Consider the following 23,570-nt stretch of genomic DNA (forward strand, 5'->3'; position numbering starts at 1 on the left):
TCTGGTCAACACCATCCCGTCGTTACATCAAGTAACAAATCGTGACAATCAGGCCCAAAAGTATTGTGTCAATATGACAAGTTCATAATGTAATAGTCAGATCTCTCAAAATAAAAAAAAAAATAACAAAAGCCAAACAGGCACAAACTATTGTTTCATCTGAAACATTGGACATTCTCACGTCGACAGGAGAGCTGAATTGGGGCTTTGAAAGTAATACGATTGGTGGTTCCATCTGTTCAACAAAGTTGGTTACAAATGTTTTTGATTTGAACCCAACGAACACACACAACAAAAAAAAAAGTCTGGCCAAGGAACACACAGGAAACGCTCACAGCCGTGAGATGACGTCATAAGGCGTTGCTTAGCCCGAGGACATTAAATGAGGTGAGCAGATCAGTGGTGTGTATGTATCGGAGGTGTGTGTGTGTGCATAGATCTGAGGTGCATTTTTGAGGGCCAGGGATGGATATACAGACATGGTACCATAATATATAATGTCAATGTCTTTGATTCTGAAGATTAAGGATGAGTGCAGTGTTTCACAAGTTTTGCAACCTGCATATTTGTCCGCAGGTTGGGTTTAAACCCTAGATTTAAGTGTCCACTTGATAAAATTAATATATATATATATATAAATTCGTAATGATAGACATGTTCTTCCATTCAGATGAAAAACAAAGAGTCTCACGTGACCACGTTAACCTTGAGATCTATGGGGCAGATGTTTCTGTAAGACACAGTTAACGTGGGTGTCATGTGGCCAGCACAACGATCAACTGCCTTCAGATTTCCCCGACTAATGCCAGGTGCTTATTAGAGCTGGGTTGCTTTAGAGGCGCCCAAAGATCCCGAAATGAAAAAAACACCAGTCTTCAACAGGAATCGAACCCGGGACCTTCGTTTCAAAAGCCAAACTCTTTACCTCTCCGCCACCGCGTCTCCCGGGCATTTTTAGGCAAAGTCGGAAATGATTCTTCGCATGGGAATTCTATAGAATGACTAGTTATGCGTCAGGCAAAGTAAATAAAAAAATGTTTTATTTAAACATTAAATATAAATGAGTGTAAAAAACACACAATTAAAAAACATGATTTCTTAACACTAAAAATACCTTTTTAGATCCATGTTTGTATACCTTATGCTAAGTGCAATGTTAAATAATCAATTTCTTTTTAAATCTATAAATCTCCTTTTAAAATGGTAATATACATTAGTAAATATAAAACTCTTTAGTTTCATCTAGGTCAGCGGTTCTCAACCTTTTATGCTCAGCGACCCCTTTTTACAATCCCCCACTCTAACGCGACCCCCTCCCCGCACACACACATACAACAATAGAAGAGTAGTCAATAACAATCCATATTTTGGATCGTCGTAGACGACCCCTGGCAAATCGTCAATCGACCCCCCAAAGGATCGCGATCCACAGGTTGAGAACCCCTGATCTAGGTAGACTGAAATATTAAATTAAAGACGCCGAAGCAGTGAATGGGTAAAAACTGTCTACACGCAACAGCTAAAAAAATCAAAGTAATTCATAAACTCTTCAATGCTGTTCATGTTTTAAAATATTTTTGTTATTTTCTTCTAAATACACATGCCGAAAATATGTATATAATAATGTTCTTATCAGTTAACTTCTATAGTAATAATGAAAGGATAATTTTTAAAAAATGTGCCGATCAAGCAAAGCTGACATATTCTATTAGTTCGCGTTTTTTTCATTTCGAACTTTTACTTTGTTCTCAGAAATTATCTTAAGTTGTGACAGAGACCCCACTGAGGCTTACCAGATAAGTTCAAAGCCATAGGAGGACAATAAAAGAGATAAAATCTCAGCAAGGAGGACAGAAAAATACAAAACGAGACAAAGTGAACGTTAAAACGAGGCTTTCAAAATGTATAATGAAAAAAATAAATAGGCTGTAAACCTAACTTTTACCTATATAAGCATTTTTCTTTCAATGGCGAAATATGTGTCAATATTTCAGACCAAACATGAATTGCACTGAAGCCTTGTTTAACATGATAAATTAACTTCTTGTGTTTTCCAAGATCATCGCAAACCTAACGTGTTGTCAGCTTTATCAATATCTAGTCAAGTGATTCCTGCTTATCAATATCTAGTCAAGTGATTCCTTCTTATCAATATCTAGTCAAGTGATTCCTTCTTATCAATATCTAGTCAAGTGATTCCTGCTTATCAATATCTAGTCAAGTGATTCCTTCTTATCAATATCTAGTCAAGTGATTCCTTCTTATCAATATCTAGCCAAGTGATTCCTGCTTATCAATATCTAGTCAAGTGATTCCTGCTTATCAATATCTAGTCAAGTGATTCCTTCTTATCAATATCTAGTCAAGTGATTCCTTCTTATCAATATCTAGTCAAGTGATTCCTTCGTATCAATATCTAGTCAAGTGATTCCTTCTTAGTCGGCGTATTTGGCTTGATTACGTAATAGACCTATTTCTTTCGACTTTCATACAGCACAAAATGAAACATCTTTTGTTATCACCATTTACCTAGTACAATGAAGTTGTAGAAAGCATGCATACTTAGACAATCGTAAGTAAACATACTCCGCACTTTAAAGAACTAGACTCAATTATTTAAATTACTGGCGAATAGAAATATTATTCCGAGAAAATTATATTATTAATAAAATACTTAAAATCCTATCTTATATAATACAGACGTTACTTCAAAAAAGAAGATGATTACGTCCTACGAGTCATGCATCTAGTCATGCATGTTAACCAATGACTTAAATTCTGCCAAGTCACTGGTTTTCCTGGCTGGCTCAGGCAACCCATTCCATGCTCTAATAGCACTAGGGAAGAAGGAGTATTTGTACAAATTTCTCCTAGCAGTTGCTTAACATATATATTTATATATATTATAATATTATTATATTATTTAATAATATATAATAATAGTAATAATAATAAGGCTTGTCTTCCAGTCCGAAGATTAATGAGGAATGCAGTATTTCCCGTGGATACGCAGCCCCTGCTGTGACCTACATATTTAGCCACCTTCAGGGCAAGCATGTCCGCCGGTGGTCGATTACGAGAGAGAGACGTCAAAGTAGTCTGTTTACATTTTGCTATTCTTTCAAAAATCCGTGTTTTGTTTTTACTAGTTGCGTCATTCGATTCCGGTTAATCGGACCTCTGCTTAATTGGACCGGATTCTAAAGTACCGAAATATTCTTGCAACTTAGAAAATATTCGTTTAAGCTGATCATTGGGTCCAAATGATCGTATCCAGATTTAACCTGATTAGCCGGATCAAAAAGATATACATGAAATCTCAGTAGTAATAAAAATTTTACAAAATTTTTTTTTGGTTTGGTGAAAAACTAGTTGATGTCAAAAATATAGCTAAATTTTTACAAATATTTTCAAAATGTTTTTCACTCCCATCATGCCCTACGAGCGTGCTTTACGTGTTGATGGATTAATTCGGCACGTTGTGAAAATGATAATTGCACACGTGTGTATTTCTATGCTCTGAGTTTCTCGCCAGTGCCTCGTTAGCTGGGACCACACCCTCGCCGACCACCTTTTCTTCCGGTGGCAAGACTGGTATCACCTGGCCAGCGCGAGTCTAGCATCCCTGGCCAGCCCGAGTCTAGCACTGGGATTTTCTGGAATCTCACGCAGACTCCGTGCGGTTAAAATCATAATCAGATATGAAATGACGGCGCACTTATCAGTGCTAGAAATCTTTGTTTTAAAGAAAAATGGGGTTTTCCCGTACTTAGATGATGGTGCGATATCTGTCGTAAGGAAGAACTGTTGACAAAGAGTGGCCTCAGGATTGGGGAAAATATAAGCAAATTATACGTACCTTTTCAACATCAATAAATTAGACATGATAAAGACTCGAAAAAGTTAAACAAAATACACAAAAGAGGTATTGTCATGTATATTAGAGGAAAGCAGGAAGCCAGGATAGATTCATCACAAAACTAAAAAACAAAAACAATACAGATTTTAGTTCGATGTTTTAGGTAGCTTGGAGTGACTTCGAAATAAAAGAGTTACAATTATACATCAAAAAGGAATATGTCACTATAACTCATGGAAGGCCAGTTGATGACCCGATTCCTGTGCGTGGCGCAACATGCCATAGCATGATATTGGAAAAAGGGGGGGGGGGGACTCAACACCCAACTACCTCTACGAAATAAAATATTTCAAACATCGACCTGTTTTTCTTCTAGTCATTGGGCTACATAAATAAAGTAAACCTACGAGAATTGATGTTGTTATGACGTAGGTTGAAACAATAAATAAATAAAAGAACTCACCGATTCTCCCTGACGCAGGTATCACTCAGAGTGCAGACTTCTCGCCGAAGCACAATCCGCTTGTAATGATTCAATAATCACGGCAAAAGAAATACTTTTACAATACTCCAAATCAAATTCACAGCGAATTCACATCCATTGATCCACAAAACACAAAAAGAAAACAATCCTCAATCGAGAAAGTCCAAAAAGTAATTTCCCTTAACACACTAACACACTTCAAAGGTCATTTAAAGCATTCCAGCACAAAAAAAAAATTCACACTAGTTTGCACGTGGAAAAAATGGTTAGTAAAAAGCGGGGGTGGGGGGGGGTAGGTTTACAACAAAGATATTTTTCTACCGTCCCTGGGCTCCATCATCAAAGTGCAGTGAATAACAGATATCGTATTCGACCTACCGGAAGACCATCATCTTGACTCCTCAATATAAGCTTTATATTTTGGAAAGCATTTTTATATTTTGCTTGCCCTAAAGGTCGTAATGAAAATTTAAGCAACGATCACGAGCGAAGTGGTTAGTGAAACTTTTTTTTTTCGACTTTCATATACGCGAATTAAATTACTCTATTGCGAGGATGCGCAGTAAAACGACCCAATACTACTGATGCCATACCTAGTGGCGATGCTAGTCAGGTGACCAGATCATGGAGGAGCGAAAGAGGGACACGTGAGGATGATGGGACCTGAAAAGAGCAGGTTTGACACAGATTTTTTTTTCTTGCTTTTAACATCTTCAACGTTTTGACACTAGAACACAGTGTACACAGGTAAGGACACAATGTACACAGGTAAGGACACAATGTACGCAGGTAAGGACAGAATGTACACAGGTAAGGACAGAATGTACGCAGGTAAGGACAGAATGTACGCAGGTAGGGACACAATGTACGCAGGTAAGGACACAATGTAAGCAGATAAGGACACAATGTAAGCAGCTAAGAACACAATGTACGCAGGTAAGGACACAATGTACACAGGTAAGGACAAAATGTACGCAGGTAAGGACAAAATGTACGCAGGTAAGGACACAATGTACGCAGGTATGGACACAATGTACGCAGATAAGGACACAATGTACGCAGGTCAGGACACAATGTACGCAGGTCAGGACACAATGTACGCAGGTATGGACACAATGTACGCAGATAAGGACACAATGTACGCAGGTCAGGACACAATGTACGCAGGTAAGGACACAATGTACGCAGGTAAGGACACAATGTACGCAGGTAAGGACACAATGTATGCAGGTAAGGACACAATGTACGCAAGTAAGAATTTTCATGGAGGCGATGTGGCCGAGCAGTAAAGCGCTTGACGTCCGAGCCTTGGGAATCCGGGTTCGAATCCCGGTGAAGACTGGGAATTTTAATTCCGGGTACCTGACATTAGTTGGGGAAATTTAAAGGGGGTTAGTCGTTATGCTTGCCACATGACACCCCCGTAAAACACAGAAACAGATGACCTTTACATCCTCTACCCTATAGACCACAAGGTCTAAAAGGGGGAAAAAAAATAATAATTTGCATGGCTTTCTAAAACTTTTTTTTTAAGCTAGAACGTCTATCAATTCAGTCCATCTGAAAACGTTAACCTGTGTAGTAGGCCGCTCTCGGAGATACTCAGCACAATATTCATAAACGTCTGCTACATCTTTTCCTCTAACCATCCCACCCATGAAACAAAATAGGAAGCTTCATGCGTACTTTCTTTGGGGAGGATCCTATTTTTTTAAGCTTCTTATATTTCTGAACCTATTCATCCCCGAGCAAGCTGACCTGCCTCATCGTGGCGCCCGGGTGGAAACGGCCGCGAGAGGTTGCGACAAGGCCAAAGGGTAGCACAACAAGGCTCCCGCCGGAGTGCCTAAGAGGGTGCGAGAGTATACTTATTGCACTTTGCGGGGATGTAAACGAACTTCCGCGGCGATCTGTCAACGTCCAGGCGCCGTCCCTCAAGGGGCCGTTACATAAATGGCGTGTCCCGCATGGTTAGCCTGGTAGATTAAAGGAACATGACGGGGGTCCCGGTGGTGCGGCCGCGTCTCTAGTCCGCTAGTCCCGAGTGTCCGTGTCCACCGGAAGTGAACGCAAAATCAATCTCTGAGTTTAACCCCAAGTCTCACCCCCCACCCCCCGTCAGACAGGGTGCCCACTTCAGGCCTGTGGAAGAGAGCTCTTGTTCGCTCTTACTGGCCTTAGAGTTCCAAGTGCGATGCACAACTCTACTAGACAATTCAGAACCTGCTGGTCATTGGCAGAAGATATTTCAAGAGCACGGACATGCTCGATAAACAGAAATTCTGCATGGAATATTGCCGCAATGTTGTGTAAAAAAATGCAGCCACAAAACAGAACGTGGGTTTCAATGATTATGGAGGGACACTTCTCTTGGGAATAGAAATATGATTTTGAAGCAGGATATAATTTAAATTGTCTCTCAACTCACGGCTTTAAGAGCCAACCACATAGTCTTTCCATAGTCCGAAATTTGGGTAAATTCTTAATCGGCTTTATTGCTTAATTTTTTAAAAAGTTTTCCCGCAAACGGGAGCATCATCAAGGGAAACAATTTCATTTATTGTGGGCTCGAAGCATCAATGAACACTGTCAAAAACAAGGCATCTCTTACCTCAGGGGTTCTCAACCTCTAGGTCGCGACCCCCTTGGGGGTCCTTTGACGATTTACCAGGGGTCGCCTAAGACCATCGAAAATATGGATTGTTATTGTCTATTCTTCTATTGCTGTGTGTGGGGAACGGGGGGGGAGGATCGCGGCAGAATGGGGGATTGTAAAAAGGGTCGCCGAACTTAAAAGGTTGAGAACCGCTGTCTTACCTGCTTCTTAAATTTTTTTCATTTTATAGGGGCATAAACCTTTTGTAACGATTTCTTCACATTTGGTTCTTACACATGTGTACTTGAGGACATACATTTTTAAGCATTTTCGATGCGTGGTCCAGTGACGTAGCTAGGGTTTTGGGGGCCTGGGGAGGGGCTTGACCTCTTTAGGGGCCCCTGCATTTTGACATTCGACATCGTGACATGAGATGATGGAGTAATATTTAATGTAAAAACAAATCTAGGACACTCATTTGAGGGCCCCCCTCAAGTGGGGGCGGCTCGGGGGGGGGGATTCTCAACTTTGGGCCCACCCCCTCCCCCCACCCTAGCTACGCCACTGGCGTAGTCCATCGATTGGAAAACTAATAGTAGGAAAAGCTGTATGATAAGCAAAGGTACCTTTACCAGTTCTTAGTCGAACTATACTTACATATTATCATTGGAGACGAACCTCAAGGGTGAGGACACTCATTGAAAATTAAAAATTACGATCTGCATTCAGATGTTTGGTTTTATGAAGGTACTACAGAAGGCTGATCAACATATCTAACATCACACCTCTACTGTGTTTTTTTTTTAAATATATATTTCTTGCCTTCTTTATAAACGGGAACTTTGCCTTCAGGTCCCTATGACCTTCGGTGTTCGTTTCGTTTCAGACATTTCTTACCAAGACATCGACTCGAACAGAAGGGAAAGTCAAGCCACGTAATCATCTTCTTTTTTTGAAGTAACGTCTGTATTATATAAGATAAGATAATGCTGTATGCTGGAATAACAAAATCAGCGAAAATCATGCGGAACGACAACACGTCAAGAGTCGACATGAAAAAATCTGATTTTGATTTCAGCGAAGGATCAAAAAAAAAAGCGCTGCAAGGTGATGATTTAATGTAATTAATGGTACTTTAAGGAATAGGATTTATAATCGAATTATTAAGTGTGACTTTAAAAAGCCGTTCGCCACATACTTAACGTATGTTAAACGCGAATTAGTAGTTCTGAAACAGTTACATTAAAAAAAAATTATTACTGGTTTCATTTTCAACACTATGTGTGTGTACATCAAAGAAGTTTACAATTTTTAATTTTGTTTTAATTATTATTTCTTTTTAACTCAAAAAAAAAAAAAGATATAGATGTTAAAATGTATACAATACATAATCAAACTAATACGTTTTAAAAAGTCTAAAAAAAAAAAAACAACTAATTTCGTTGTCGAAAGTCTTACGATACTGAGAACAAAACAGTGGGGGAGAGGGGGGGACGAGTTGACCTCCCCTTTCACCAGTACAAGGATGAATGAAATTTTTTTTTTTTTTAAAGAAAAGTAGTTCGCGAATCTAGATCAGTTGTTCCGAAAGTTCCCCAGGGATCCCAGGTATCCTTCACACAAGGGTTTAGTGTGAAATAAATATTGATTTGGGTGTACCTGAACAACACTGCCAGGTTTAATGTAAAAATAAAAGTTGTGATCTGTGACGTTAGTTTTTTATGGTCACTACGATTTTTAGCAGCCCCCGAAAGGAGAAAAGACGCTATTAGTTTTGTGCGAAATGTCTGTCCGTCTGTCCGTCCGTCCCGTTTAGATCTCGTAAACTAGAAAAGATATTGAAAATCCGACATCACAATATTTTAGACCATTCAAAGTTCTGATGCAACGGCTACTTTTTTTTCTGAAAGCGAAAAATCTAATTTTTAAAATCAGTTATGCAAGCATTTTTTTAAAGAGAAAAAAGCTAATTAGTATGCATTACAAGTTAGACCTAGATTAAAACGAATAGTAATCTTATAAACTTTTTTTTTTTTTTTTTTTTTTTTTTTTTTTTTTTATTAAAAATATATTCAAATCTGACAAATGTTGTAAGTAGGGGGTTCATTGGTTAGGTAGTATGTCTTTGATATTAAATAATATTTCTATTACTGTTATTATATTTTTAGGTTAATCACTTTTCAATTGTTTATGATTTAATACTTGTGAATTATGGTAACTTACAAATAAAAACATATTAAAAAAAAAAAAAAAAAAAAAAGCCCACAAAAGAGGCAAGATGGCCCATAAAAGAGGCATATAAAGCCCAAAAAAGAGGCAAAGAAAAGAGGCATAAAGCCCAAGGATTCCTATGATGATAAAAGCTAAAACTGAATAGCGCAAATTCTGAGGTTTCCTTTTTTAAAAAAAAAAAAAAAAAAAAAAAAAAAAAAAAAAGTAAGAGGTTGTTTTGTACTGTTAATTGAAATAAACTCTTCATGCAATGAAAAAAAAATAAAGTAAGAGGTTGAGCCTTTTCAAAACAATTAGATCAATTGTAAGACATCAGTTAGGCCAGGGGAGTCGCGGTGGCTGAGCGGTAAAACGCTTGGCTTTCGAACCGTGGGTCTTGGGTTCGAATCCTGGTGAAGACTGGGATTTTCACTTTTGGAATCTTTGGGCGACTCTGAGTCCACTCAGCTCTAATTAGTTGGGGAAAAGTTACATGACACATGTTAACCGTAGACCACAAAAACAGATGAACTTTACATCATCTGCCCTATAGACCATAAGGTCTGAAAGGGGAACTAGTTAGGCCAGGTTCACATCTAACTTTACATTCACTTTCACCTATCCTTTGATCTGCGGGACCGTTGGAGCACTACACAAGATCTGTTAACCTTCTTTCTCAATTCTTATCTCTCATTTGTCTTTGATATAATTTCATTCGGATGTTCTTTCTGAAAATATTTAAACCTGCCTGGGTGGACCACTTCGGGGGCCGATTTTGAGTTTGTGTTACCACACAAACTGTCTTTTGTAACCTTGTTTTTTTCTAAACCTAGGGTTTAGTTTCTAAGCGAGCTGGCCTTTTTGTTAGAACGTCTCATAAAGGGAAACTCCGATGGTTTTTCAAACTTGAATTATTGACATATTTGAATTCTGCGTAAAAAGTTGTACTAGTAAACATTTTACCATTTTTTTATTTAAATGCTTACAAACATTTATATTTAATAAATTAGTCTGTAAATTTTTGATTTCTCAAAAAAAAAATTTGCTTTTAGCTCAGTCAAACGTCACTTCCCTCAACAATACTGAAAGAGAAACTAGATTTAACCAATCGGAATCAATCGTATCGCTTCCTTCTTACAGTAGCTGTTTGGCTGTTAGGCTTAGTGACAGCGTAGTCCAGAGCTATGGTAGTTATATATAGAGAGAGAGATCTAAAAGCTTTAGGATAACCAATTCGAGAAAAAAGTAACATTTTCATCTAATCCCCTCCCTGTCCTAAAAAGTCAATAGATCGTGTGTCTGACTGATTCTAACAAACTGGTCAGTGTAAGGCTAGTCGAGACTACGTGTAGTCGGTCATGACAAGACAACCAAGCGATAGTGTTTGTTGTGTGTTGAGTGGTCTGGCGAGAAAATACAGACTGCCGTGGTTAGTCAAGCATGTAAATTTACTTTCAACGCGCATTTGTTTCTTTGCTTACAAGATATAGATCTAACTGCATAGACGAAGATATATTCCTTTTACGAGAATGTAAACTTTACTGCATGGTCTCCAGTGATACAACAAGTCAATAGATTAAATTAATAGGTTAGTGTGACGTCACACAGAAACTCAGTGAAAATCTTATCGTTTTGGATGCGCAGGAAAATTACATCACAAAAACATCAATTACTAAGTTACTATTGCAAATTAAAAAAAAGAATAACATATTCATTATCTGTAACTCAAAACACATATTATATAAAAATTGTTAAAACCATCGGAGTTTCTCTTTAATTGATTGCAAAGTCCAGAAAGGGAAACTACTGATGAAATAGCATTGTTTCACACAATACCAATTTTCACTGAGCAAACTACAGTACGGCAGTGTCTCCCTAAACTGTGTTCCGCGGAATCTTACTGTTTGGCGAGGCCTTAAAGGTGTTGCAGGAACAACTGGAATAATTAATTAGTAGGCCTCCACGTGAATGAATCTCTCTAAAATATAAGCAAAGTGTTTCGCTAAATACTCACAATGTCAGAAGTGTTCCGTTAACGAAAAATGTTTGGGAAACACTGCAGAACAGGATTGACGTAATGGCTTAATTCGTAGGTAGAAATTTAAATATTCTATTAGTCTTGACGAGTCCACTTTACAAGGAAACGAAGATTTACCTTTAGCTTAAGTAAGAAGAAGAAGTTTGCCTATGCTAAAGGTTAACATTTATTTACTGAATTAAAAGACCTCAGGTAGGTAAATGTGGGCCTACCCCTTTCAGGCAGCTGGTGTAAACCTCATTTGTTTCCACAGCCGAGACGAGGGTGTCATGTGGCCAGAACAAAGAACCGCATTTTGTTCCCTGTGATATGTCAGGTACCTATCACAATGAAGTGGACAAAAAAGTCCGAAGTTCAAAATGTCCCCTTTCAGCGCGATTCAAACTCGAGATCTCGGTTCAAAAATTAAGCGTTGTATCAATCAGCCACCATGCTCAGTTAGCTTTCAATAAATCACTCTTTGGCCTTACCAAACGAGGCCCGGCCCTCTCAGGTTAAAAAACCAGGACCTTATTTAAAATGTGAACAGTCTTTTATTATTTATCCTCTATCTCAATTCTTATTCATTATTTGTTACACCAACAAGATTTCACGTAATGCATATATATAGGACTGAATTTTAAATTTTTTTTGTGGCTATGAAAGATTTTAAGTTATGCTATAATAAGCAGAATGCGTCTTAGCACTACTGCGGTGACCTAGTTTTGCTTAAAGAGTATGTTCATACTGTAAATAAATATATTGTCCATTGTTTTTAGCGACAACAAAAGTCGTGACGTAATCAGACAGACGAATGGCGTTGCAGATCACGGGTACGTGAAAGGGGAATAATATGTAGAGGGCTGATAGAAAGAAGGATATTGATAGACCGCTAAGCAAACGACGGATGGAACGACAAGACGATCACCCCCATCTGTAAATAAACACCAGTTGAATTCTTCATCAGTTTTGATTAAGTATATTATTGTTAACAAGCTATAGCCGACCCGCGGCGTAGCATACGCTGCTGTGTACGACCCGTTGCACCCCCCCCCCCTTCCCCTCGTCACAATCTCATTTTACCTTATTTTACTTTATGTACCAGTAGTATCACATTGGCTCTTTTCGTCCAGTGATGATTCTTACTCTTGGTCCGTGTAATTACTTTGTCTGCATAATTATTAGAGTACCCTGAGTATATATACATTTAACTAATGACAACAATGTCACAACATCAATGACCACAATGTATACTCATAAACTCAAACTCTCTAAGTAAAACTAATATTTTATATCCTAAATAGGGCATCGATGGTCACTTTAAAATCATGTAATATATGTAATGGTTGATTGACTGCAAACATAGATTAATAACATAAAATAATAACATAGACACGAGGCTTCATTTTCTCAATCTGTCAGGTAGAGTTGAGGCTTCGGCTCTTGGAACTCTAGACCAGCAATAGTGAACAAGAGCTCCCTCTCACCGACCTGAATGAGAACAGTGTACACAGTTCTGTCTGACGGGGGGTGGGCCAGACTCGTGGCAAGAGACCGCGTACACTAAGACCTCCGCCATTTTCCCTTTCTATACCAGGCTAACTGTGCTGGACACGCCATTTATGTAACGGCCCCTTGAGGAACAGCGCCTGGATTGTGACAAGGTTCTGGGAGCCTTTTTACAACTCCGTACAATGCAATGAGGATGCTCTCGCACCCCCTTAGGCACCCCCACGGAAGTCTTGTTTTGCTACCCTTTAGCCTAATCGTTTCCTCCAACGATCGTTTCCACCCGGGCGCCACTATGAGGCAGGGTAGCATGCCCGGGCAATACTGTATATACTAATAGACCAATGGTATTTGTTAACATAATAAACAATAAGACATAATCAACAACACAGCAATTATTCACCCATGCCAATAAGACCACCAAGGCTACTCCTTCCTCCATGCACTGGACCCAGTGCCGCTGACTGTGTTAGAGTTCAGTACCGCTGTCCATGTCATCTGATGCCAATCACTGCATGTCTTGCTGACTGGTCTTCGCCACTGTCGCTAGCATCTATTCTGTGTCTCTACGCTTAGACTGTCACATACTCAAGACTGCCACCCAGATTGTCATCTACCGCCTCGGACTGTGACTGACATTGACTATAACTCTGACTGAGACTGTCACTCTAAATAAACAAATAACCAAAATATCGCTAACAACTCGCTAAAGCGCCATTCTATTTATTCATAATCGACTATCATCTTATGCTAGATATGTAACTAATAAAAACATGTGTTCTTACCCTGGCCCCTTAGAATTAGTTCCTACATGTTGTCTCTGGCAAACAACTCACACCTCTTGGAGCCAAGATCGCGAGCCAGACTCGGCGACTTGCTCCCAATGTCTGTATGTGTCATTCACCAGAAAACGCCTAGCTCACGACACACGCCCCTGCTAACACTACATGGCGCTGTGTCCCGACTGCCCCAAAACTCTACTCTATATAGGCAGAGACCCTAACCCAAGCCTAAACTAACGCTACTAAATCGTCCGTGTCTGTCCCGTCCTACGGGTATCAATTCGTCCAACAAACTATACAGCTAAGTGTCACACTATTCCTACCCTTTGTCTGTACTCTGTCAAGTCTGTCGGTGAGCCGTGAAAACACCTTACAAAATAATTAACTTTGCTCACACACACACACACACACACACAGCCGCTATTTAGTGACCGGTGAACACTTCGTAGAAATTAATATATACAGAGAACCAGGGCCGGTCCTACAGGTTGCGGGGCCCTATGCGAAACGGATTTTGTGGGGCCTAATTTGGGTTGCGATAAGTATAAATAAGTGAAAATTAAGACTTTGTATTAGAAAATACATTCGTCTTTGCATTTTATTTATAGTTTACTAAGTACAAAATCACTTTCAAAAATTAACTTTACGAGCCATCTACAGTAGATAGTAGTTTTTTCACAAAAAGCCGATAAACAATCAGATCAGCCTTTTAGATTTACTATCAACTAGCAAAATATCGTGTTTTTTTTTCTATATCTATATTTGTATGCCAGTGACTATTAAAGTAAATTAAGTATTAGAACTTCTTGTTTTGGTTAAAATTCGGCTTATTATTACATTTTTATTAAATGAAAGCTGACAATGCCATTTTTGTTTTTTTTTAATCGCGAGTAAGAATGGCGTTTTCCATATTGAATGACACCCCATAATGACAATTTTGTCTGTTTTAAGGAGATTTGCATCAGTTTTCAGAAGATTTTAATCATTTCAGGAGATTTTCATGACTTTTTCTTATATTTGATAATTTCAGAAGAATTCCAAGAACCCTTTAATATTAAGTTAAAATGGTTTAATATAATAATTTACACCTAGAATTCGCATCGCGCGGGGCCTATGAAAGCGCGGGGCCCACTGCGGCCGCATAGGTTGCAGTGGCCTAAGGCCGGCCCTGCAGAGAACACTACTTGTTCTCCCCCCCCCCCCTAATTTTTTTCTGAGCCGCGCTCTCTGTCGCCGCGAAAGTTACGTGGGGTAACTCTAGGCCGACTTTCAGAAATAATAGAGCTATCTTTCCATGACTTTTTCATCGAGGGTTAGAGAGTCGGCGTGTCCCGCATGGTTGGGTGACGTAGAGAATTATATACACAGATTGTGATATCCCTTGGCTATTTTCGAACTTAAGTGAAGTAGTGTTAGAGTTGGACAGCACATAACATACAAGCTGCCCTAATGCGTTACCATTTTAATGTAGAAGCTTCTTCGCGCCATAATATTAGGAAAACAATACCTAAGCGCTTAGGTTTCGCTTACTTTAAAAAACGAGCATTTCGTTAAAGCTTTTGAGGCTAAAATTCATTGACCTTATAACTTGTTTTGTTGCATTGAAAAGAGCTGACCCCAAGCTGGCCATTATGCCGCGTCTCAAGTATCTGTAGAACGAATAATTTTCTGCAACACGAATTCTATTTTTGGCATTATGACAACTAGTACCTGGTGCGAATTATGTCCCTTTGTTTTGAACATGTCAATCGGATTATCGTTCTTTTTTTTTTTTCTTTTCTATTTGATGTTAAGAATTTTAATAAAAGGAAAAAAAAAATGTTGAAGTCGTCTGACCTCCCACACGACTGCGCCCCCTGTGAGCACCATGTCTCAAGTTTTTTTTTATTATAATTGCTTTTTTTTTAAATTTATTTATTTAAAGAAATGGTTATAAATGAATCGAAGAACCTTAAATCTCTGCATAATTATAGAACTCAAATACGGAGTTACTGTTCCTGAAATTATCCATACCATAATGGCAACAAGTGATGGGCTCTGTATAAGGTAAGACATTGAAAGAAATAGTGAAAATAGAAGGGATAGAATATATAATCGCATGTAAAAATTTATTTACGCCAGCAATGCTACAAGACAGGTAGGATTTATGTTTAAATTACAACAAGATCATAAATACACAGTAATGGAATATATTAACTCTGAGCTGAGTCTCTTGCATCGATACTTATTAGCGGCCCCGAAAGGGGAAAAGACGATATTAGTTTTTTGTGGAATGTCTGTCCGTCCGTCCGTCCCGTTTAGATCTCGTAAACTAGAAAAGATATTGAAAATCCGACATCATGATACTTTAGACCTTTCAAAGTTCTGATGCAACGGATACTTTTTTCTTTTCTGAAAGTGAAACATTTAGTTTTAAAATCAACTAGGCAAGCAGTTTTTTTTTTTCATAAAAATACACCATTTTTACAACTATTGACTATTAATAGTAACAAACACAGGAGGCTATTTAGTAAGAGAGATGACTATTCTCCATAATTTTAACACATTTATGCAAACGGTTTTAGATTTTTTGTAAAAAAAATAAATATTTTTTACAAATGTATTGCTAAGTTATGTATGTTCTGACATATTAACAGCTACATTTACAAAAAATGGTTGCTATTTTTTTTCAAAGAGAAAAAATCTATTTACTATGCATACAAGTGGAACATAATTTAAAACAACAATTAATAAGTAGTTTTTCATATTATCGCGTGACCTGAATGGCATCATATACTGGCAAAGCCAAACAAGCAGACCAGGAGCTGCTTGAGGCACATGCCGTTTAGAGGTATTTTATAGACAATGGGAGCTCATTTCCATTAGCTTCCCTGGTTGTGACAAACTTTTGTGTTTTTTTATTAGTCATTTTATTATTAAAATTGTTTTAATAGTAAGAACTGGAGTTTTTTTTAAATGATAACTCTATAATATATAAGATAAGATAACTCTTTATTCCAGAATGTTCTCAATATCGTCGGGGCTACACATCTTTTGGACCCTCTTTTTCACTGCACAGACAATATGTCACGTGATCTCTGCCCAACTCCACAATGACGTGAAAGTCGTCTGGAGATCTTCGCCATCGTTTGGTGAATTGACGTCACATCCTATGAACTCTTCAACGGCTGAAGAAAATAGGCGAAATGCTAAAAAAGCAGGAAGCGCCTTCGAAGGGGTGATGAAGAAGGACCTCTTAAATCCAAGTCTGTTTGCTAAGCATTTAGAGATGTGCTGTTCTACTGATGAAACTCCTGGAAGTGAATTCCAGTTCCAGAACATTCGATCGGTTATTTTTTCTCCACAAGAAACAAACGAATCTGCTTGTTGTGCCATCCTCAAGGCCGCTTTACCAAACCCATTCAGTATGCCATGTCATGAGAACAAGGGACACAATCTGATAAATAAATTGTGTTCACTCTTAAGGAAAAATCAACGCAGTTGGCGTAAAGAACTGTTGAGTAAGTCATCTCCCTTGGCCCAATATCTTCAACGCTATTTCACAATTCCTTCTCATCCGGGCTACAAAGATTACGAAAACGTAAAGCCTAAACACCCAAACACAACGCTAAATAGAGCTAAACGCTTTACAAATTGGTCTAACGGAGTCCACTCTCTAACCGAGCTAAACGTATGGTTAATTAATGCCGAGAAATTAATGGACAACATTTCCAAAGACGACGTGGGATCTAATTCTCTGAATGTACAGATATACCTCGACCCAACCAACAGAGAAGAAATATTTAATCCTTTTAAAAACGCTCACACTTCTGCTGAGCTCTTCCTAGAGTCCCTGACGTCTGCTGAACAACAGCAGACTAAAATGAATAAAGAGAAGCCAACCAGTAACGATTGGTCAGAGCTGGTAAGTAGTTCAAAGTTGAAAAGGGCAAAGGTGAAGCCAGACTTTACTTCCGGCGCTGACAACAATAAGAAAAAAAGCGCACTAGATTCTTTGGAAGGAGTCATGGCGAAGTTCGTTCAAGGATCTAAGTCTTGCTCTTTCAGACTGGAGACAAGTGTCTTGGCTGTACCCGGATGTATCCCCAAGTCTGTTGTGATCACACGCTGCCACGGCTCCTGTCCATCAAGATCAGTGCCTGAGTGGAGGGTGGACAGTCTGTACTACGTGGACAAATGCACCTGCTGCATGCCTCTACAGTATAGAATCAAAAAGTTCGACCTGGAATGCCCAGCCAAAAATAAGGGTCAGGCGACGGTGAGGCGGGTCAATTTAGCATACCCTTTCAAGTGTATGTGCCGGCCATGCGAGAACGTTCCTGATATTAAGGCTGAACAACCATACGACTATTAAGGTATTAACACGAGGCTGATTTCTCGGAGATGAATCATCTATTAGGAAAAACATAGATCTATGGGCTTTTTTTCTTCAACATAACAGTAGATTTGTTTAATTAAGATTTATATCAATAGAGAATATTAAGGTATAAAAATATTTTAAACTTAAAGTATATAAAATTGACATTTCATTCTAGAGGAGCATAAAATGTACTGTTCTAACATGTTGATGTTTGGAGACTGTTCCCTATATTTGTAATAAACAAAACATTTCTTAACACAATTTAAAAGAATTATTCAGATTACTTCTACCACATCTAAGTCGTTGAAATGATTCAATGTGTTTTGTGTTATTGTTTGTTGTAGCAGAAATAACAATACAGAAGCAGTACTAAAAGGCCATACAACAAATACTTAAATATTTCTTGATGCTCTATTTTCCAGCTCCTGCAATGCGAGGTTTCAAGTCAAAACTAAACATTTCTTTGCACATTTTCTCAAGAATTATTCAAATTACTTCAAACATATCAGAGTTGTTCCCATAGTTTAGTTTATTCTGATGTGTTCAGTGTTTCTCAACGCACTATATTCTACATCCAAATACTATTCCTTCTATATATCCTTTTGTATTTTTCTTACCAGCTCCAGCGATTCGTGGATCACGTGGTCCTAAGACATTTCGTTTATATTTTTGAGCGAAGGATAATGGAGGACATTCACTTAGTCTTATCTAATGTTATAAAATACAGACGTTACTTAAAAAAAAAGATGATTTCGTCCTATGTGTGTTCCTAAGTCTAGTCAGGCATGTTAACTGATGACTTAAATTATGTCAAGTCATTGGTTTTCCCATACCGTGCTTTAATAGCACATAGGAAGATAAGCGTTTGTATAAATTTGAATGTTCCTCTATCTTTGTGTCTTTCTGAGTATTTTATTAGGTTTTGTTCTTGTATTTGAAGATTTTGGTTTAATGTTTTATGCATAGAAGCTACTTTAATTTTGAGTCTTCTGTCCTGAAGGGTTTCTAAATTTATTATTATTACTAAAGGTGCTACTCTAGTCAAAAGGGAATATTCGTTTGTTATAAATCTCACTGCTCTAATTTTGTGTCTGGAAATTTTCTTAATTTTTTTTTCTAGCGTTGAGGGGTCCCAAAACAGAGGATGCATATTCTATTATTATAGTCTGTTGAACCGTTGCGGCACCACACACTATCTTTTGACCTTCTTTCTCCAAAGCTAGAATTAAGAACCAAAAAAATATTAACCACAAAAAAGTTGAAACTCGTTTGGTAGAATGACAAATTTTGTATTTCGTTTTTCGTTTTCCGTCAGTATTTTGTGTGTATTCTTTAATTGTTTCGTCATCTTTATATTAACGTCATTTATTGATCAAGATTTTGACTAAGTTTTAAAATAAGCAGCGTGTATACAACAAATGCCAGTGAAGCATCAATCTACCAGTTAACAGTTATAAATCTCTTACAATGAACTCTACCTGCATGTTTAAACTATAAAAGCAATCACTGATATTTAACAGATATTTTAAAAAAATCCGAAATAGGGAATAAAGGATTTGTTTATACTAATAGCGTGTTGTGTTGTTGTTGTTATTCAAAAGGCTCTTGTCAAACCGCCTGGCCAAAAAGCCCTTATGAAATAAGGACCGTAGTGAAACCACACGATTTTAAAGAGTTATGAGAAAGGTATTTAAAAAAAAAAGACCAAACAAGTTAAGTCATTTGCACTGAGCTGCGTACAGGCCAGATCTAGTTCTATTTAGCTTTAGGCCTACATTGTACCAAATTTAGGTCTATTGAGATGTAGATTGTACCAGATCTAGTTCTATTGAGCTGTAGGCCTACATTGTACCTAATCTAGCTCTTTTGAGATTGTACCAGATCTAGTTCTATTGAGCTGTAGATTGTGCCAGTTCTAGTTCTATTTAGATAAAGATTGTACCAGATCTAGTTCTATTTAGCTTTAGGCCTACATTGTACCAAATTTAGGTCTATTGAGATGTAGATTGTAGCCGATTTAGTTCTATTGAGCTGTAGATTGTGCCAGATCTAGTTCTATTGAGCTGTAGATTGTGCCAGATCTAGTTCTATTGAGCTGTAGATTGTGCCAGATCTAGTTCTATTGAGCTGTAGATTGTGCTAGATCTAGTTCTATTTAGCTGTACACTGTACCAGATCTAGTTCTATTGAGCTGTACATTGTACCAGATCTATTTCTATTGAGATGTACATTGTATCAGATCTAGTTCTATTGAGATGTACATTGTATCAGATCTAGTTCTATTGAGATGTAGATTTTGCCGGATCGAGTTCTATTGAGCTGTACACTGTACCAGATCTAGTTCTATTGAGCTGTAGATTGTACCAGATCTAGTTCTATTGAGCTGTACATTGTACCAGATCTTCTGATTACAACTACAAAGTTTTCCCTATTCGCTTCATGGTGAGATAACTGTGCTTCCTTGTTGGGTTGTCGGGAATTGCGGGCTGATAACCGTCCAGATAGTCCATGCCCTCGCTAGTGGGCACCTCCTGGTACTGCTGGTACTCAGAGACCAGATCCATCACTCCCTCTCTGGCGTCAACAAACTCTGACTCTTCCATGCCTTCTCCCAAATACCTGCAATAAAACATCGTAGCAGTTAGTTTCCTACATATACCTGCAATATACATCACAACAATGACCTCCCATACACTGGCGGACCCGGGGGTGGGGGGGGGGGGAGGGCGGTAAGGGTGAACTCAGGAGCGTCTTAAAAATCACAAAATTAAAAAAAATCCAAGTCTTCATTGAGAGCCAAGCGCTTGACCACTCAGTCACAGAATACAATATCCAATTTGGTTTCTATTGGTCAAGGTGTCCGTGGGTTACAAGAGTCTGGAACATTCTTAGTGAGCATATCGTCACATCACTCCCAGGTCGAAAGACAATGGCCAAATGATGATGGTAATAAAACCCTTTTTTAAAATACATTGTTCCTCTGTTCGCGGGGGATGACCAATCAAGAACAATCAAATTTCCAAGAAGTGGTGTCGCGGTATTTAATTTCATATGCATACACTAGTTACAAAGCTTACATCAACTCACTCTGTCTGTCTGTCTGTCTGCCCGACCACCAGGAGAAAAGGGTTATGTCTGTGTTGGGTGTGGCAAAGTATCCACGGGGCACGGGGAATACTGTATTCCTCGTTAACCTTCGGACTCGAAGACAAGCCTTATTATTACTAATATGTTTGAAACGAATGAGTATTCTCGGGCGATGCCAGGGTCGAGTTTCGTTAAAGGGAAACAAAATTCATCGAAGTCCCTTTATCAGTTTCCACTAAGGAATTATCTGGTGATGTGGCAGATTTGCAGCAGTACCGCCCTCTGACAGGCAGCGATAATGTTTCCTGAAATGTTAAGGGCCTTGAAGGTATCTTTAATTATTATTATTATTATTATTATATTTGATACTAATTTGTTATCTATTTAATATAAATTAAACTATAAAATCATTAGATCATGGGTCGCACATAAGGGTATAGGGAGATTTTTTTTTACCTAGGCTTAAGAGCAAAAACGGCCAAACACATGACATTTTTTATAAAACTTATTTCAACTCAGTCTGTCTGTTTTTCTGTCTGTCTTGTAAAACGTTTGCACACGTTATTTCTCCATCACCCAATCTTGAAATTTTGCAAAATTATTTCTTTACTTGACAAAACAGGAACCTATTATAAAAAATTAACCAAGTAGTTAATAAGCTATAGGTAATTAATTATTTTTGTTTGGTATCGAACAGTGGAAAGAAATCGTACTTGACAGTACAAGTTGAATTAGTCCCCTTGAGGAGGCTTGAATCATGAGTTCTAATTCAAGTAGAACATTTTTTTTATGTATTCAAAAAAAAAAAAGCGATCACGGTAGCATTCATTCCAATATCCTTTCTTTTTCTCCTTTCCTTTCCCAACTGGTCCAGGCAAGTGGTAAGTGGTAAGTGATAACTGGTAAGCGATAAGTGATAAGTGATAAGTGGTAGATGGTAAGTGATAAGTGATAAGTGGTAAGTGATAAGTGGTAAGTGATAAGTGATAAGTGGTAGATGGTAAGTGATAAGTGGTAAGCGATAAGTGATAAGTGATAAGTGGTAGATGGTAAGTGATAAGTGATAAGTGGTAAGTGGTAAGTGATAACTGGTAAGCGATAAGTGATAAGTGATAAGTGGTAGATGATAAGTGATAAGTGGTAAGTGATAAGTGGTAAGTGGTAAGTGATAAGTGATAAGTGGTAGATGGTAAGTGATAAGTGGTAAGCGATAAGTGATAAGTGATAAGTGGTAGATGGTAAGTGATAAGTGGTAAGCGATAAGTGATAAGTGGTAAGCGATAAGTGATAAGTGGTAGATGGTAAGTGATAAGTGGTAAGCGATAAGTGATAAGTGATAAGTGGTAAGCGATAAGTGATAAGTGGTAGATGGTAAGTGATAAGTGGTAAGCGATAAGTGATAAGTGATAAGTGGTAGATGGTAAGTGATAAGTGGTAAGCGATAAGTGATAAGTGATGAGTGGTAAGCGATAAGTGATAAGTGGTAGATGGTAAGTGATAAGTGGAAAGTGATAAGTGGTAAGTGATAAGTGGTAAGTGATAGGTGATAAGTGATAAGTGGTAAGTTATAGACGGTAAGTGATAGGAGGTAAGTGATAGGTGGTAAGTGATAAGTGGTAGGTGGTAAGTGATAAGTGATAGGTGGTAATTGATAGGTGGTAAGTGGTAAGTGGTAAGTGATAGGATCATAGTGTATTGGGAAAGCTGAAAGCATGTAGCTGCGCTTACCAAAAAAAAAAAAAAAATTGACAAAAATATTTGTAATCGCGCAGATTTATTAATTGTTAGTCTTGATCTATCACATATTTAATTACATGACTGATCCAAACTAATGGATACAATTACATCTAATATAAGCTTTGTGGTGTTTTTTTTTTTTTATATTTTTATTTATTCTTATCTTGTTGTTTTCTTACATTCTTAATTTAGATGTGCCTCACTGACCTATATATTTTTTGTATGTTAAACTATTATTACAGCAAACTTTATCTTTATTTTGATGTTCGGTTTAGTTTTAAAAAAAAAAATACGACCAAAACCAAAATTTTGATATTTTGGAATACACACTTTCTCATGTAGGTTAGGAGAAAAATATCTACGATGCCATTCATTCACAAGAGAGTTGGGGGGGGGGGAGGGAATGCATAGAAAGGAAAACAGAACTGTAACTCTAGCTGAAGACATCTGTTGGAAAATTATCTCCCTTTTCATTTTTTTTTTTATTTTTTTTCAAGAGTGTCCTTGAATGATTAAAAACGAAAATCTTATCTCAATAGTCGCTGCATACAGTTGGGAATAAATGTATATATATATATATATATATATCATGATACTTGATGGAAATGTAGAATTAATAGTGTAAAAGAATGTCTTGCAGATATATAGCTACTTAGCTACATCAGGAGTCTGGAGAACATGTGTTTAAATAGTTGACCTAGAGACAGAGAGAGAACAGAATGGATAGTGAGAGTTTTAGAGGAGGAGAGGGGGGGATTCTTGGGATGCCGGGAAGGTTGAAGCGTCACGCAATGTATCAACGTAAAACTCCAGTCTAAATAGTTCATGCGGTCAAGATTTACAGCACATCAACATAAAACTCTTGCAATAAAACTTAAGACAAAGTCAACATACTCATAGAATGAAACATTCGATAGACAATTGATGG

The 23,570-nt window shown here is 37.8% G+C and overlaps 2 protein-coding genes across 2 annotated transcripts in view; one reads left to right on the plus strand and one right to left on the minus strand.

Annotated features, from left to right (window-relative positions):
- Positions 1-15,352: 15,352 nt before the first annotated feature.
- On the plus strand, positions 15,353-19,113 carry LOC106079946 (uncharacterized). The gene is made up of 2 exons (XM_013241221.2): positions 15,353-15,504; positions 16,459-19,113. Exons 1-2 carry the CDS (start codon positions 15,395-15,397, stop codon positions 17,810-17,812), a joined length of 1,464 nt encoding a protein of 487 aa, XP_013096675.2. The 5' UTR covers positions 15,353-15,394; the 3' UTR covers positions 17,813-19,113.
- Positions 19,114-19,133: 20 nt separating this feature from the next.
- The window catches only part of LOC106080003 (tubulin beta-4A chain-like), a 28,451-nt gene continuing 24,014 nt past the window's right edge, over positions 19,134-23,570 (minus strand). Inside the window, exon 9 of the mRNA XM_013241282.2 lies at positions 19,134-20,437. Within this exon, the coding sequence (XP_013096736.2) occupies positions 20,233-20,437 (205 nt within the window). The 3' untranslated portion in view covers positions 19,134-20,232. The remainder of the gene's footprint in view (positions 20,438-23,570) is intronic.

Source organism: Biomphalaria glabrata, chromosome 1 (assembly GCF_947242115.1).
Source record: "Biomphalaria glabrata chromosome 1, xgBioGlab47.1, whole genome shotgun sequence".
NCBI lineage: Eukaryota > Metazoa > Mollusca > Gastropoda > Planorbidae > Biomphalaria > Biomphalaria glabrata.

Bases quoted from the DNA above. Each gene is read 5' to 3' on its own strand.
- LOC106079946 (XM_013241221.2), top strand. From the start codon at position 15,395: ATGAATCGAAGAACCTTAAATCTCTGCATAATTATAGAACTCAAATAC. The intron at 15,505-16,458 runs GTAAGACATTGA...TCTTTATTCCAG, and splicing joins AGTGATGGGCTCTGTATAAG to AATGTTCTCAATATCGTCGG.